At 40.9% G+C, this 16,687-nt stretch overlaps 1 protein-coding gene across 2 annotated transcripts in view; it reads left to right on the top strand.

Annotated features, from left to right (window-relative positions):
- The window catches only part of CAPSL (calcyphosine like), a 31,778-nt gene extending 22,089 nt beyond the window's left edge, over positions 1-9,689 (top strand). The window contains exons 5-6 of one of the 2 annotated variants that reach the window (XM_010977601.3): positions 1,817-1,920; positions 9,133-9,689. In XM_010977601.3, the coding sequence (XP_010975903.1) occupies positions 1,817-1,918 (102 nt within the window). In that variant the 3' untranslated portion in view covers positions 1,919-1,920; positions 9,133-9,689. Of the gene's footprint in view, positions 1-1,816; positions 2,146-9,132 lie in introns of those variants that run through there. The other variant, XM_010977600.3, reaches the window with a different exon arrangement.
- The last annotated feature ends 6,998 nt before the right edge of the window (positions 9,690-16,687 follow it).

Here is a 16,687-nt window from a genome sequence, read left to right as displayed (position 1 = left end):
GACGCTCAAGTCCCTTATATAAAATGGTGTGATATTTGCTTATAACCTCTGTACACCCTCCCTTACACTTTAAGCCATCTTTAGATTACTTTTAATACCTACTACAATGTAAATGCTGTGTACATAGTTGCCAGAGTATGGCAAATTGATGGTCTGCTTTTTGGAACTTTCTGGAATTAAAAAAAAAATACACGGTTGGTTGAATCCGTGGATTCTGAACCTGTGGGTGTGCAGGGCTGACTGTGCTGTTAGTTAAGGGTAACTTTGGCAAGAGGCCAGCCCAAAAGCAGGGGCTGTCCATTCTCTTATTTTTGCTAATGCCAGACAAAATACTTAAGTAACAATAATTATGACTGAAAAGTAATTTACTCTGATGAGGGCAGACTTAAGGGGGAAATCATAGCACCTGTGATCTGACGATTCCCAATATGAGTGTCCGGAAACAAGCAGACAGACACGTCCCTAAGGATAACTGATGACCTTTTCTGAAACGAGCAAGTGCATTAGCTCAGATGGAGTTTAAGGCTGGATAACTGGAGAATGCAAAAAAGGACAGAAATATATTTAAGAGAGGGGAGAAATGAATGGTATTCTAATTTTAACAAAAACTGTGTACATATATTATTTATTTCTACTTCCAGACTCTGATAAGCACAGTTCAATTAGGTGCTCAGTCCAAAGCCTTTCTTCCTACTGCTGTTTACTTTTCTGGGGTTTGGGGGGAAAGGTTGGTACAGGGCGAGAACTAAGGATCCTGTGGCTTTTTTCTCTGTTCACTTATAATTTCAGCAAAAAAGTGGGTCAATCAGCTTGTATGATTCTTGGAAGAGATAGGTATGTTCCCAAAGGCTCAGTAGGAGAGAAGTTTGCTCTTATGAACTAGAAAGGGGTTTTAAATTATTTATAGATTTCACTTCTTGTGATATTTCCACTCCCTCACAACACTGGAATTTGAGGGCTAACTAGAAAATAATAAATTCCCCAAATAGCCCTCATTACTGTGTGTGAGTCCTCCCATGTAATCAGGTCTATACTTCGGGCTAACCTGACTGGTCTTAGAGATCAAACAGGAAGACAGTTATTTCCCTGAATCAACTAATCATGTCAGCCAGTATGGTTGAGTTGGAGCCTACATCTCACCTATTAAAAAATAAATTGGCAACTTTTTTCCTTCTTTCTAAAAGGAAAGTAAAATAAAATCCTAGCATAGATTAAACACATTAGTTGATATTCCAAGGGAACTGGGAGGAGAGAGAACCCGGGTGGGGTAGAGCATGGAGCAGGGGGGAGCTTTTTAACTCACTTTGTGCCTGAAATGAGTAATGAGCATCTTAAAAGAGCATGAAGCCAAGGAGGGTTTAGCTAGAAGTCTGTTTCCTTCCCCTCAAGGACCGAGCTCTGTCCTTTGAAAGGTGTAACAGTACTTGTCTTGACACGAGGACTCGAGGCGGTGTTTGCGACGCATCACAGACAGGCGGTGTGCCCTGCAGTTACAGAACGCTTGTTTCTTATTCTGAGTTTCAGTCTCACTTATCTGAACAGACAGGCTTCTGCTCTTAAAGAAAGACGAGACCTGCATCTCACTTTCCATTTAGGTCGGTTTGCAAGTTTTCAAGACTCTCTTCCTCTCTGTGCCACCCGCTCCTGGCCATCCTCAACCTCACTTTTTCTCTTGTTCTAGATCTGTTCCTCAGCGGTGTCACTAAAAAGCCTCCTTGTCTGAAATTTCCCTGCCATTTACAGGTCCTGGAGATGGGCCTCCGTTGAGATGGGGAGAAGACAAGTTTTGTTTTTGTTTCTGACGTTTCCTCTGCAGGTGACCCCCGAGGAGTTCATGAACTACTATGCCGGGGTGAGCGCGTCCATTGACACCGACGTGTATTTCATCGTCATGATGAGAACCGCCTGGAAGCTCTAAATGTATGACCTGGGGACCAGGGCCTTGAGTGCTGCCATGTGGCTCCAAGTGATTAAACATCAGCTCAGAACCAGGATCACATCTGATTTCATGTTCAGCCCAGTGTTTCTTCCCTGTCCACATGCACTGCATTTTCTGGGGCAGAAATAAAGACAGTAAGCATTTAACTGTGATTTCTCTGAGGCTGCTTCCTTAGCTCTAAAATAGGAATTAATTAAACTAAGATCTGTAAATCTCCTAGAGCCAGGCTGATTTGATAGGTGTCAAATAAACCTTTGATTTCTTCCGTGGCCATTAACAAAAGTTTGAGTGTTTTAATTATAATCCCAGCCGTGTACCCCAGTGTTCCTCCACCTCCTATCAGATGGTTCATTGTTAGGTGGAAGAATTCATCTATTTTTATGACTGGCTGTAAATCTTCATGTGCCTTTGTCCTCATTTGGGGACCAGAGTGAGACTCCACGTTAGCCTCAACTTCTGTAACTGAATCTTTATTTTCTCTGCCTGTGGAAGCCTCAGTTTGGCAAATAGACTTAGAATGACATTTTGGGGTCATTTTAAGGCCTGGTGTGATACTGGAGACCATTTTCTTGAGCGGTAGAGCCAGGACTGTTTCTGTGGTTAAATTCTGAGGCTGGGCTGTGCTCTCCAAATTTATGCGGGACATCTTCCTGAGTGAGTAGGCAGATCACACCAATGGGCTGATGGGACATTCATCTCCCTCCTCTCTGCAGCTGGCTCATGATGCACAAGAGGTGGGGTGGGGCACAGACTAGGATCACAGGTACCCTCCAAAGCAGATTCTCCGTCCTAACACTTCATGGCTCAAAGCCTTTCTCCTCCCATCTCTAAGCTCTGGTTTCATATCATTGATGTGTGAGAATCTCCCCAGGAAAGGCTTCTAAACAAAGGTAGCCCTCACTGCTGGAAAATGGATATTGAAACTATAGCTTGCTCTCGCTGTGGGTTCTGTGACTGGGCCAGAGATGAAAATACAGTGACCAGCCCTCTGGCTCTGGTGCTGGAGGTAATTACCTTGTTACTCAGGGACAGTCCTCCTCTTTGTCACTTCTTTCCCTGGTTGCACTCATCCCTTGGTTTGGGGAGATGTATTGGGGGTAATGGTCCCCTTTAAGATCTTACATATTTAAGGGGTTTTGGGTTTAGGATCACAGCACAGTTATTTTGAACCAATTCACTTGTTTACTGTTTGCAGATTTGGAAGTTGAGATCAGGGTACACATAGATTTAAAAATTGCAAAAACATGTTTCTGGATGAGAATTATAGTCATCATTAAAAAGGACACCTTGCTTTGTTGGTTGTTGAGAAACTAAACTCTCAGTTCTCCTGATGACAGGCTAGAAAGGGACATTTTTCTTGAGGATGAGCGCATCGCCATATGAGAAGCTAGCTCTTTGGCAAATTAATTGCACAAGTGTTGGTTTCCACCAGATTTATTATCTAGGCTTATGCAGAGGGTGGCAGTCCAAAAATGCCAAGTATTTTGAAGAAATACATAGAAATGATGTAGGAAGCCAGGAGAAATTATGAAGGGATGTACAGAAAAAAATACCCGTGTTTTCTGCAGGCTGCGCCTTGCAGATTGTGACCAAGGAGAGGTCCCGGTCACCTGGGCACAATAGGTTTCAAGCCTACTGCTCTAGATAATTTGTGTTTTTGATTCTGGAATGACTCATGCCTCTGCTTCACTGGGGCCATAGAATTAGCATGTGATTCAGAAGGAGTAGGTTTCAGCTATCAGCTTTGTCTTCCCCAGTAGTACTTACTTCCTGTCTAATTGGGGCACAAGGCACAGCTATCAGATTTCAGATAACCCAGGCCTCACAGTGTAGTTGGTCACATCCAATCACCACCTGCTAAGGTTAGGTTCTGGGCTGCAGCGAAGATCGCACCACGGCCCCCTCGTACTCCATAAACCAGATCTAATAACTTGATGGTCAACGATCACCCCACTCCTGTTCTCAGTCTTAACCTGTGATTTCTGCCCTTGTCAGGAATCACTCATTATTTAACTCTATTCCTTCTGGTAGCAGTGGGAGGAACAGACAAGGGCCATTAAAAAAATCATGTGTTAATATTTTTCTGGGTATAGTTTTTGTTTATTTAACTTAGACATTTGAGACATTGCTCCATTTGCAATTAAAAAAACTTTTATTAAAAAAGTAACCACTTGGGTCAGAAGATAAAACACAAAAAATTCTCCAAAACAACCCTTGGGAGCATCTCACCTATCGGGCCTGGACCCCAGAAAGGGAATTACATAAATAAGCCAAAGAGGAGAGGATGAAATTGGCAGCTTTTCACGAAACGGGAACAATGTAGATAAAAATTCTGAGAAGCAGGATTGGTCAGAATAAGCCACCAGTATCAGTACTGAATCTGAAGTTCTAACCCCCCCAAAGGCAAACCCAGGCAAGAACGGACGAGACCCTGACTCTCAAGAGCTGGTGTACACCTTGCCTGAATTTCATTCAGAGGACGACGGAGAAACCCAAGATGCGTCAGCTGAATTGCAGACTGAGGCAGAAATCTTCCAGCCAGCCTGTGGGGCAGATTTTCACAGTCCTTTAAACTTTAATCGGATTTCTTCCCAGACCCAGGGGGCACCCTGGAGGACCATTAAGGGTCTTTGTGGTTTGTTGGCGAGCTTGGAGTCACATTTCATACCATAACAGCAGCTCTCAAGGCAGAGCTGGATCCCCTCTAAGGGGGTCTGCAGATTCGCTTTGCATACATCATGGTTTTAGGGTGAAAATACATCTCATCAAAAAATATTTCCTGAACCACTGCCATGTGCCATGTTCTGGTCTAGGTTGTGGGGATAGGCAATGCACTAGAACAAGTGTCCACAAAACTGCTGGCCTTCAGACCACCCTAACTGCCCACGGTCTGCAAGAGATCAGAGAGGAAAGGAACTGGGCACTGAAATTCCCCTCTCTGAGTCCCATCCAGCTTCTGAAGCAGGATGACTGGGACCCTTCACATGGTGGTGTGTTGAGGAATGTTGTAGTAAATTTGAGGAATGTAGACAATCAAGAAAAATACCCCTCTATTCTTGGAGGTAGATCACCGTCTGGCCCTTCACTTTTCCTGGCCCGTGTGGATCGCCTCACTGAGCCACGAGGGTCCAGGCAGGTCATGGTTCGAGCCTCATTAGGCTGCCTACAGATGCAATTGATTCTGCTGATGTTTAATCAAATGGAGGTGAAATTAACCAGATGTATTCATTCTTGCATGGTGTGTGGGTGCCTTGCTGCTCTTTCTTCATGAAATTCTACTAACACCCTTGGAGTAGCATACTTTTTGGGATTTATGCATGTGTCTCTTGGGCATACAATAAAAAACTTCACAAATTCCAGGTTTTCAGATGAGTCAGCAAACTTGCTTTCCTGGAAATTGTAGTCTGTTCTTTTAAACAAAGAGCCTGTTGAAAGACGCAGCAAAGTTTTAAAGCTTAGAAATGCTTGTGATTCAGGGGAAAATCAAAGGTGCCAAGGCTCTGATAGATTGCCATGTGATGTTATTTTCATGTAACTGAGTCTTTGAAAGCCGTGTTTCTGAGCATAGTTATATCCCTCCAAGTTGCTTATATGAAAATGACATAAACCTTGATAGAGATGGTGATTTCTTTTGCTATAATTAAAAAATGCACTAAATGAATCCCCCCAAATTATATGTTATGAAACAGATGACAGGTGAAATCTGTTGAAAGAAACATAAACACATGATTGATGGGGGTTTTGAGAACTGCGCTGGGTGAGAAGAGTTCCTTCTGCCATCTCAGTTGGTGCGGTGAGAGGTTGTGGTGAAACAGCTCTTCCTCTCTGAGAATAGCACAACCTTCTTGTTTCATTCTCACACCTGCTTCACCAGAGCCAGTATTTTCCCTTGTAAATAGAGTGGAAGGTGCTCCTCAGGGAAGAAACCCACTGCAAATATGAGCATCCAGCCAGCAGCTGAGGTTTTGATCATGGACCTCGTGACCCCCAGAAAGAACATCTCAAAGTGTCAGGGCATCTTTTCTTCTGTTCTGGATTCTTCTCCGTCTTGTTCACAAACAGAGTTTATTTATTACTGCTCTGGAGTATTATAAACATCCTCACAGCCACTGGACGCTGTGGACGCAATTTCTGTTTCACCTGAGTTCTTGTGAGCACCAGGGGTTTCTGGTTCCCACCCTTGCTCCTAAGAGCTCAGATGTGGAAAGGGTGCCACCCAGCTTTCCCTTACGCTGCCCACACGACCATCACTCATCTCCAATTTTATTCTGTTCTGGACCTCATAATCAATTTATGAGGAACCCAGTGACTCAGAGGTCAAGCACCTGAAATTTGAAGCAAGATCTGCCTGTAGTTTGTAATCACGTCATCAAAGCCCTGGGTACCTATTGCTTTGCTGGCCTTAACACTTGGCACTCAGGGATGGGTATTGATTCTGGGAACATCTTGATCTTAAACTTGAAAGGTTTGAGTTGCTGGTCTCCTAGAAACGCTCAGGCCACCCGTGGAACTGGAGACAATCAGTGCTCCAAGGGAGCCTTAGAACAGAACAGCGACCTGCAGTTGAGAGAAGATGACAGATGCTGAGTGGCCTGCCTTCCAGGGTCACTGTGAGTCCCAGAGTGCTTCCTCCCTGACGGGATAAAGTGCTGCTCGAACGCAGGCTATTATCAAATGTAGGCACCACCTCAGGATACCCAGCTCATTCCTTTAGTTTCCAAGGAAACTGGGCAATAAAATACCATGCCACCAATTTCATACTAATACCTAAAATCTCATTTAGCAGTATCATTCAACATCCACTTACTTAAGGTTATCTTTGAAGCTGCAAGCTGAATATAGTACATCACCATTAATTCAGGCTCCAATAATTGAGCTTATTTAGATATGGTTTCAGTGACAATTTACTTGTTACAGTTTCATCTATACTAAAAAAAAATGGGATCTTTAAGCAAGTCAGTAGTTTAAGGAATAAAAGCTGTGTTTACTTATATTCATCGATGTTTTACAGATGCTTGGAGAAATCCATTTGCATACAAACGTAATTAGTATGCTAGTTGCAAAAAGTTCCCACGTATACAACGAACCCAGGTCAATAGTTAACTGATAATATTTTATTTGCATAACTGAAATACCAGCTATTTTCTAGATGGTGAAGTGTTCCTATGTGCAAATCGTCTCTTGCTAGGATTTTTACACAGAAATTGAATAGAAATTATGCTCAAAAGCAATGTTTTATAAAGTAGATTTCCCCGGATATTTATGATATAAAATTTTAAATATTTGGTTTAAACCACTAGACCTGTTTCTAGAGGCAAGCTAGGTATGCATTGAAATTAAGAGCTTGTCTTTTTTTTTTTTATGGAATTATAGTCAATTTACAATGTTGTGTTAATTTCTGGTGGACAGCATAGTGATTCATTTATACATATACGTATATTCCTTTTCATATTCTTCTTCGTTATAAGTCATTACAAGGTATTGAATATAGTTCCCTGTGCTATACAGTAGGACCTTGCTTATCTAGTTTGGTGATGATTTTCCTTGTAGTTCCACCTGTACAAGACCTTCTGCCAGAGTTCAGCAGGTTTTCTGTGAGCTTTGCTCCACATGTAGATGTATTTTTGATGTATTTGTGGGAGAGGGTGAGCCCTGTGTTCTTCTGTTCTGCTGTCTTGAAGCTGATCTCTTGAGAACTTGTCTTTAATGGCAATAGTTATAATATCATTTCTAGGAACCAAAGGTTGAGAAGTTTTTGAGCTGCAAAGTTAGATATGGTTTAATTTATAACACCAACCATGTCATTTTGTCACAGTTATCAGACTGTGCCTTGCCATCAACATAATTCTGATTTAAAAGAATTTCTGCAATTTAAGACTTGAGACATTAAATATGCTTGTAATAAAAGTTCATCTAGCTTTTATATTTCCATTTTAAAGTGTTTCCAGAATATATTTCTTCTTATTAGCTAACATGTTACATATCATGCTTCTTTAAAAGTTTACTCCCCCGATGGTGCCTTTGGATCCTTTAAAAATTTTACTTGTGTGCTGTTTCAGTTACAGGTGATGAAATTTCCTTGAAAATGATAAGGCCCTGTTCAGATTGTACCCACTTGTGCTTTCAAAAGAACAAAATGTAATTACCCATCAAACCATTATTTTGACAGCCAAGAATGAGAGTTTGAAAATTTGATGTTACTATTCCTTTTCCTGCAGGGTTGGTCTACTCTCAACTAATGGGAGTCAAGCAAGTTCCCAGAATACCCGGCCTCTGGGTGGTGCTTCCACGACTGTGGGGAATATTGTTGCTCTGTGGGCTGCTATTAGGGAACAGGGGAGATTAAGAGGGAGGGGAGAGAGATGGAACCAGGGGCTGATTACTGCTCTTTGTGTTTTTGCTCCTTCCTCTATTGCCGGTTGTAGGAAGCACAGGGCCAGCCATGAAACATTAACACATATCCTGGCCAACTTGAGAAGCTGGGAGAGTTTGCCTTTAGCACCTTCCATCCAGCTCGTCCCCTGCACCCTTCTATTGAACCCCAGGCATCATTTATTCCTGAATGCCCATGGGTCCTGGGAGGTGCCCCATTCTCTAGTTTTATCCCTATCTGTATGTTTGGTCTAGACTCCCTTTCACTAAAGAGCTTTTTATCTGTTCATTTATGCTATAAACTTTTCTATCTTAAAGTATTGATAATGACCCCAAGTGTGATCATACAGAGTATATTTTAGAGCAGCACTGTCCCATAGAACTTTCTGAGATGATGGAAATGCCCTGTATTGGGTTGTCCAAGCTGTCCACCACCAGCCACAGGTGGCTAGTGTGACTGAGGAACTGAATATTTCATTGTGTTTAATTTTAACTCATTTAAATTTCAAAAGGCACATGTGGCTAGTGGCCATTGTATTGGATACCAGCTCTAGGGCTTTTTATCTTAATGCAAGAAATGATGGCCGTGGGGAAACTGTAGCTGGCCAGTGGGTAGATGGGTTTTTGGTGGCCCTTGCAAATGTTCTGTCTCCGAGCGAAAAGGAAAGCCAGTCTCCCCTGCCCAACTCACCTGAGCCTGCTGGGTGGCCGGTGGCCAAACTCAATAGAAAAGACTTCAGGGAGAATGTAAACTGCTCTGCTATGATGAACATATTTTGACATCATTTCCTTCTTTTCCCCTTGCCTTTTATCCCCTTCAGGTTTCAAAAGAAGACTTTTTGAACTATTATGCTGGTGTTAGTGCTTCCATTGACACAGATGCCTATTTCATTTTAATGATGACGAAATCCTGGGGATTGTGACTTTTGTCTGCTAATTCTTTTGCAAATCAGGGACTCTCAGAGAGTGGAATGAGTTTTTAAAAAGTCCAATGCCAGAGATTTTTGATAAAATGTAAACTAAAGTTTCTGAAAGCTCTGGCGTTTTGAAAACAATAGACCTTCAGTCATCTTATTTCATTACCTGGAACGTGTCCATTTCCTTATGTGCCTGAGGATATAGTTTTAAATCAGAAAGACAGGAAGAAAAGCAGGAAGAAAGGAAGAAAGAAAACCATGAAGTGAGACTGGGAGGTATTTCTTAGGTGAAATAGCACACTTATTATAGCTCTTCTTCTTGTAAGTGTAGATGCAAACGTCTCCTTACACCCTCAATTTGTCTGCTGTATTTGGTGGCTGTAGCAGAGGTGATAACAAAAGGGCTGGAGGAACAGCTCTCTGTACAAAATTTCCTGAGCTTCCTTATTTTAATGTTTCTCTTGGTGAATACTTTACAAATAAAGTTTATTTTATTCTGAAATTCAATGACTAATTTTTGTGTGCTATTTTTATAGTGTAATCCAAGGGTTTAAACCCAGTAAATTCCCACTCTTGCGTGAACAGGGGACCTAAGTGTTTCTCATGACCAGAGGAAGGTGAGCTCAGCTGGTCCACCTGGCTGAAGGCTGGGCTTCTGTGGAGAGGCTTGCTTCCTGGATCAGCCTATCAGGATTAGAGAGATGCACCAGGAAAGAGAATTGCCCATCAGAAGTCTTGGAGGCTTTCTGGAGCTTTAGGTTAAACTGGTGGTGGTGGGGGGAGCACTTTGAAACTGTTTTGGGAATTTATCTTTTGAACCCACTCATCTAGGCTCCTCCCTAAGACAGGTGATATCAGATTTTCTGACCCATTTCTCTGCCTCTAGTTACTGCTTCTTAGGTAACAAACATGGCTGTACACACTCACAGGCCCTTCATCTTATAAAAGAGGAAGAACTGAGGGTTAGGGAGAAGATAGAAGGCTAGATATAGGCTTCTCAAACTTAATGAGCACATCAATTGTATGGGAATCTTATCAATATGCTAATTCTGATTCAGAAGTCTGGGGTGAGGACTGAACTTTAGTCTTTCTGACCAGCTTCCCTATGGGGTTAATGCCTGTGATCTTCAGATAACACTTTGAGTAGTGATGGGTAAAGAGAAACCAGCTTGGATATTTCCAGAGCACTTGGCTTATTATTTCCTCACCTTTACTTAACCAAACTAATCTACGAGTTTTGATGGCTGGGCTACCCTCTTTTCATCTTTAAAGTCATGAATGTCGAAGAAAGTATTAAGGAAAACTTATGTGCCCCTCAAGCATGTGTAGCAGCAAAATAGTTCTTCCAAGAGGCCTTATGCAGAGATAATTCAATCAAAGAATTTCTCATAGTCCAGGACTGAGTCCTGCAGCCTTCCAGCCTTGAAGATCTGAAGTTGCCAGCCCATCTAGTATAGGTTCATCTTTTAAGAGAGACCTACACTGAGCAAGCTCATAGACACTGATGCTAAAACCAGCATCAAAACTATTCATCTGCCACGGAGAATGCAATTCTCATGTTTGTTGAGACCAGATCAGAGAACCTCATCTGGGTTTGTGGATGTGAGAGAATGACAGCTTCTCTCTCAGTTCTGGGTGATTTTTAGTAGTTTATTCTCAAATATGATTCAGCAGTGCAAAAGGATATAGCTGTGGTATGTTAGGGTAGTGATAGCTGCTGTAACAAATAAACCTTGGCACTTACAAAAGCTCAGACACAATATATATTTAGTTTTCACTCTTGAAACACTATTATGTATCTACTCTTCATGGTCAGTGACCAGCTTTCCTCTGTGTAGTGATTTTGGGTCGCAGGATTCCTCCATATTGTGATTCTGCTGCTCTCTAGGGCTTTGCAACTAATAGCATCCATATGACTGAAGGGGAAGAGATATAGGGAAGGCTGAAGGGCTTTCTGAAAAGTTTTGGTCTTGATATGACACACATCACTTTTGACTGCAGTACATTTGGTGATAACTAGTCACATGATTACATTGAAATGCAAAGGAGGCTGCCAAGTGTAGTCCTGGGCAGGAAATCTTCTAGCCAATTAAAATCTATCTAATGGCAAGAGAGTACAAATTTTAGTGGACAACTAGCTTTTTGAATAACCTTTGAAATAGCAGTCCCCTTGCCTTCCATTTTCTTAAGGAGGCATGCTTGGTTGGAGGTTGGAGACATGCAGAACTGAGGTGTCTCTATCTTTAGCTATACTGGCAACAAAAAACCACCTTCTACAACCATATATGGTGATTATTTTCTAATCAGCAAGTCCTGTCATTTGGACCTATGCCAAGCCTTGATATTCATGCTGCCATAACACTGAGGCAACTCATCCTTTATCTGCCCCTGTGACACAGGACCTAGGAATTTTCCATCTACATCTCTGTAGGGACTTTCTGTGGGGAGTTGGAGCTATGTCTTATCACATATAGTGGAACCAAGTTATTTATGTTGGTAAGTGAGAAAAGCTTTTCCCTAGAGATAGAGCTCTTGTTGGAAACCTAATTATAATTATGAGGTTATTTGGTCATTGGAATTAGAACAAAGGGCATAAAGATTAAAATGTTTAATGAAATTAGGTTAACAGTTTATTGCATTCATTTTCCAGTGAGACCATAATCTCTCCTCTACAGTCCCTGGAGGGGACTAACAAAGACGTCCTCTCTGACCTCTCCCTTTTCAATGCTTCATAGCATTGAACGTTAGTCAACAGTCCCCTGTAGGAGGGGTATACACTTCACTTTAGATATGTTAATATGACATGTTAATGAAATCACTCAAGATCTGGCCTGCCTTGCTTGCTTGGGGGTGATGCTTGTCTCTTTAGGGTAATTTTATATACCTATGTTCTAATCCATTGTGTATAAAATATCACAGTGATTTTACCATTGCTCTGAGGGCTGTCTTATTTTCCTGTGATTCAGAGTATAACTTTCTCCAGTCAGCCCCAGTGAACTGACAACAAAAATCAGGTACTTTCTTGTGTCATATTAGCGGGAAAAATTAAATCAAAAGAGAATGACCTTATCTGGAGGGAATTCATCAGAATAACTAATCACTGTGGTTCAATACATCATGGGAAGGGAGTGAACCAGGGTAAGAACCTAGGTAGTCTCAGTATGAGGGCTGGTCACCAGAAAGACCAAAGGACCAACCACATGATTAGAGTGAAAACTTTGGGCCATCCCAACCTCTGAGGAGAGGAGCGGTTCTGGAGGTGAAGTCATGTAGACAATGGTTTGGTCAACCATGATTACCTAATGAATCTCAGTGAAAGTCTTTGAACACTGAGGCTCATTAATACTTTCTGGTGAACAAATCGATGGGCTGGGAGGCTGACACACTTTGACCCCAGGAGAGCAAAGAGTAACCTGGATTCTTTCTATGACTTCACCCTATATCTCTGCATCTGACTGGTCCCCCTGATCTGTATTGTTTATAATAAAATGGTAATTAGAAGTATAGAGCCTTCCTGAGTTCTGTGAGTCATTCTAGTGAATTACTGAAACTGAGATGTTGTAGGAACCTGTATTTCTAATCAAATGGCTAAAAATTACTGTGATACATACATTTGAATTTTTGCCATCTATTTCCAAATCGCCCTCTTAAAATTTTGTACTAATCTATCCTCCCACCAACAGTATATGAGAAAGCCTATTTCACCATGCCTTTGGCAAGCACGGAAGTTTAGCAATCTTTACAATTTTCTCAACTTAATAGACAAAAATCTACTTAATTCACTTTATTTGCATTTTTTGATTCTGAATGAGATTGAACATATTTTCATATTTTTATAGTCAATTTCTTTGGTGAATCTTCTGTTAATGTGCTTCAACCATTTCCCTCTTGGGTTGTTCATTTTTTGCTAATTAACTTGTAAAACTCTTGGATGTTAAGGATCTTAGCACTTTGCTTGTCATATTGCTACTATATTCTTCCAGTTTATTTTTATCTTTACTTTTTGTTGTGGATTTTGAAAATGCAATAAAAATTACCAATATTCTAAATTTTTTATTATCAAATGTATCAATCATTATGGCTTCTGGGTTTTACATCTTATTTAAAAATGCTTTCCACATTAAAAATGTATAAAGTGATTCACTTTTGTCTTCTGGCATATTGGTTTTCATTTTTTACATTATTTATTTCTTTGATCCATGTAAGATTTATTTTGGTATAAGAAGTTGGTTAGCACTTTCCTTCTTATCCACAAGTGGCTAGTTTGTTGTTTCAATCTCTCTCTCCTTATAAAAAATAATCTACCTTTATTATGTTGATTAGAAATAGTAAATTCCTTTGTAAGTATATGGATCTGGATACAGGTTCTCTATTACATTCCACTGATTGTCCTATCAAAAAAAGAAAAGAAAAAGAAGACAATATAGCCAAGGATATCTGTAATTTTTTTAATTCTAAGTGTATCATGATAATAATTTATATTGATTGACATTAAAATGTGAATAAAATGTAAAAATCCCTCTTATAGTTAGTTTCTTCTCAATTCTTTTCTTCTCCAGAATTGTGCAAGCTCTTCTTGAACACATATTTTCCCATGTGATATTTGGAATAACAGCATATATATATATATACGTACAAGATGTGGAAGACTACACATCAATTATTAGGTAATATGAGTGGGATAGATGAGTAGCACTTTTACTTGTTACATTACATATATGCCCATATGTCCGTGTTTCTTGAATTTTGGGGAAGAAGCAAGTATTAGTTTAGTAATGAAGTTTCACTAAAGATTTAAAGAAATAAGTCAATCTCTGAAAATGTTGTAATCAAAGTTCCGAGTCTTTGTGTCTTTAGCGTATTTTTTTTTTCACTTGATCTCCTTGTATTCTCCAGATATGCATTCATTTCATCTGCCAATAATCATCATTTGGTTTCTTCTTGTCTAATATACATGTTTCTTACTTTTCTCCTTGTCTGCTTGCATTTCCTAGCATTTCTAGGACAACGTTAAGTGTGGTGACAGTGGAATTTCTTTTGTGTTATCTCTAAATATAATGGAGTATAACCTTTAATATTTCCCCATTGAGCACTATCCTGGTTTATGTTTCATTCTTATTTTGCTGAAGAATTTTATTAGAAAAAATAAACCCTAAGCATCACTCAAACCTACCTTGGCAAATTCCTACTAAAATTCACAAAAATTTATTAATAAGTAAAAAGGGGATTTTATAGCATATTCATCAGTCTCATGCTGAAGCATTTATTGAACTTTCATCTAATTAAACTAATTATTCCATAGGATATAAAAGTAGTATTGCACGATTATTAGTGAATAACAGTATCTTCAGCTCAGTATTAAAATGTTTTCTGATTATTTTGCATTTTGTCAAATGATTAATGCAGTTTATACTTTGCAACAACTAATTTGTCATAAAAAAAGGTCCTTCTCAGTCTCTGTAAGTTCTTTTCTCCTTCTTGATGATAGATCTTTACCAAGAGTAGAAAGGAATTGATCCTCATAATTTATCATTGAGGGATCCACTAGATTAATTAAACTCAAGTATTTCTTCTACAGAATTCAGACTTGAAACTTGATTTTTCAAACCTCAGGGGCTTTGTGTGTTGTTTGCGTCACATTTGGTTTTTACCAGTGTCCTGAGCAGTGGTAACGTGTCCTTCGGACCCACCAGGTTTCATGCATCTCACGTTCTTTGTCTGAACAGCTGCCTCATTGCAAGCAACACACAAATCCCACACAAATGCCACAAGCTATTCAAATTCAGAAGCTGGGTTAGACTTCAAATGCGCATCTAAAATACACTAAATAAGTGAACAAACAAAATTAAATTCAGATCCTCATGAAAGAAATGAAACTTTGGAAAATTCTTCCCCACCCTACCCCGCCCTATTGTTTCTCCGCTTCTGTGGTTACAGTGGTTAAGAGCGCAGCTGAGGAGGTAACTGTGGATGCAGAAGACAACTGACGCCTCACACGTGGCTGCCCAGATGGGCTGCTCTCTCAGGGGTGCTGTGCCTGCCTCAGCCTGAGCATCCTGGCTTGGCATTCTTTTGTCATGAATGGCAATGGAGAAGTTCATTAACTACTACGGCGTAACTTACTAATATGTTGATTCATTCATCCTATGTTTATGGTTGAGCGCCTTCTAGACTTTAGGTACTGTGTTTAGCAGCAGACATAAAGCCCAGTAAGTCGGAGCTCTCTCTGCCAGAGTACTCAGAAGCCCATGGGCGGAGTGGCGGTCAGACACATTAGGCAGCTCCAGATCAGATGCTGACAATAGAGCTAAGTACAAAGTGCAATAAGATTCCTTCATAAACCCTGGCACCAACATGAAATTTACTGTCCCACACCCCTGATTAACATCCTCCCAGTACTCCCTTCCCCGGCAGACTAAATCAAAACTTCTTAGACTGGCATGTCAGTCTAAATGCTTAGCCATTGACTCCACCAGTTCTGCCAAGTGCCATCTCAGGCACCGCTCAGCCGACTTTCTGGATGAGGGATGCCAGGCTAAGTAGGTGCCTGTAGATGTTTCCACCACACCACCTGCCTTATGGACCAGCACACTCCATTCTCTGCGAGATACATTGACACTCACATCGAGACTTGGCCATTGGCAGTTTGTCCTCTAGTGCCCAACAAGAAAGACATAAGCTCACCGAGTCAGTTGTGTGTGTTCCCAAACTCGGGGACGCCAGTCGGACTTTTTTACTATAATTCCATGATGTGAGCTGGAGAAATGCGAGGATGCCAAAAATAGACTCCTGTTGATCCATAAGAACTACCTCCAGCGGTTTGAGAAGACTTGATAAAGGCATCTTGAAAGAATATCGCTAGCAAACAGGTTGGGAAACATGATGGTAAAAGATTGGGATGGAAGGATATCTTTAAAAAGGTAGGTGGCTACACTTAGATTTCTTCAAAAGTCCTTCTCCATTTTAAAGAAAGCAAAACTAGAGTAGTTGAAGCGTTACTGGGGTGTGTGACTGCACACCCAGAGGAACAGCCTTGGCCTTGTCACAAAAGAGTGCTGGATGGACATACACTCATATGTTTTAAATTAAAATAAAGTGTTCAACACAGATATATAATATTTTTTTTTTATGAAAGCGCCCTAGGTCTGGCTTTCAGAAGTAACCGCCAACACACTACTGTCCCCAGCTGGGACAGATAAGGAGACGTCACCTACTGTATCTGTAGCTCCCCAGATGGACCGTACTCCATCACGGCTCCATCACTTTGAATGTGATGCTTCCTCTACCCAGAAATGCCCTCTCTCTACTCCGGACCTTACCTGGCACACTCCCACTCACTCTGCGCCACCACATCGGGTGCGGCGTCCTCCAAGTCACCCCTTCTTGGTGCTTCTTCCTTAATGCGTCCTTGCTCTTTTTTTCCTCATCTGACAGCAGAACTTACTTTCTATATTTGGGG

The sequence above is a fragment of the Camelus dromedarius genome, chromosome 3, assembly GCF_036321535.1.
Source record: "Camelus dromedarius isolate mCamDro1 chromosome 3, mCamDro1.pat, whole genome shotgun sequence".
Lineage (NCBI taxonomy): Eukaryota > Metazoa > Chordata > Mammalia > Artiodactyla > Camelidae > Camelus > Camelus dromedarius.
This window is presented reverse-complemented; position numbering and strand designations above follow the sequence as displayed.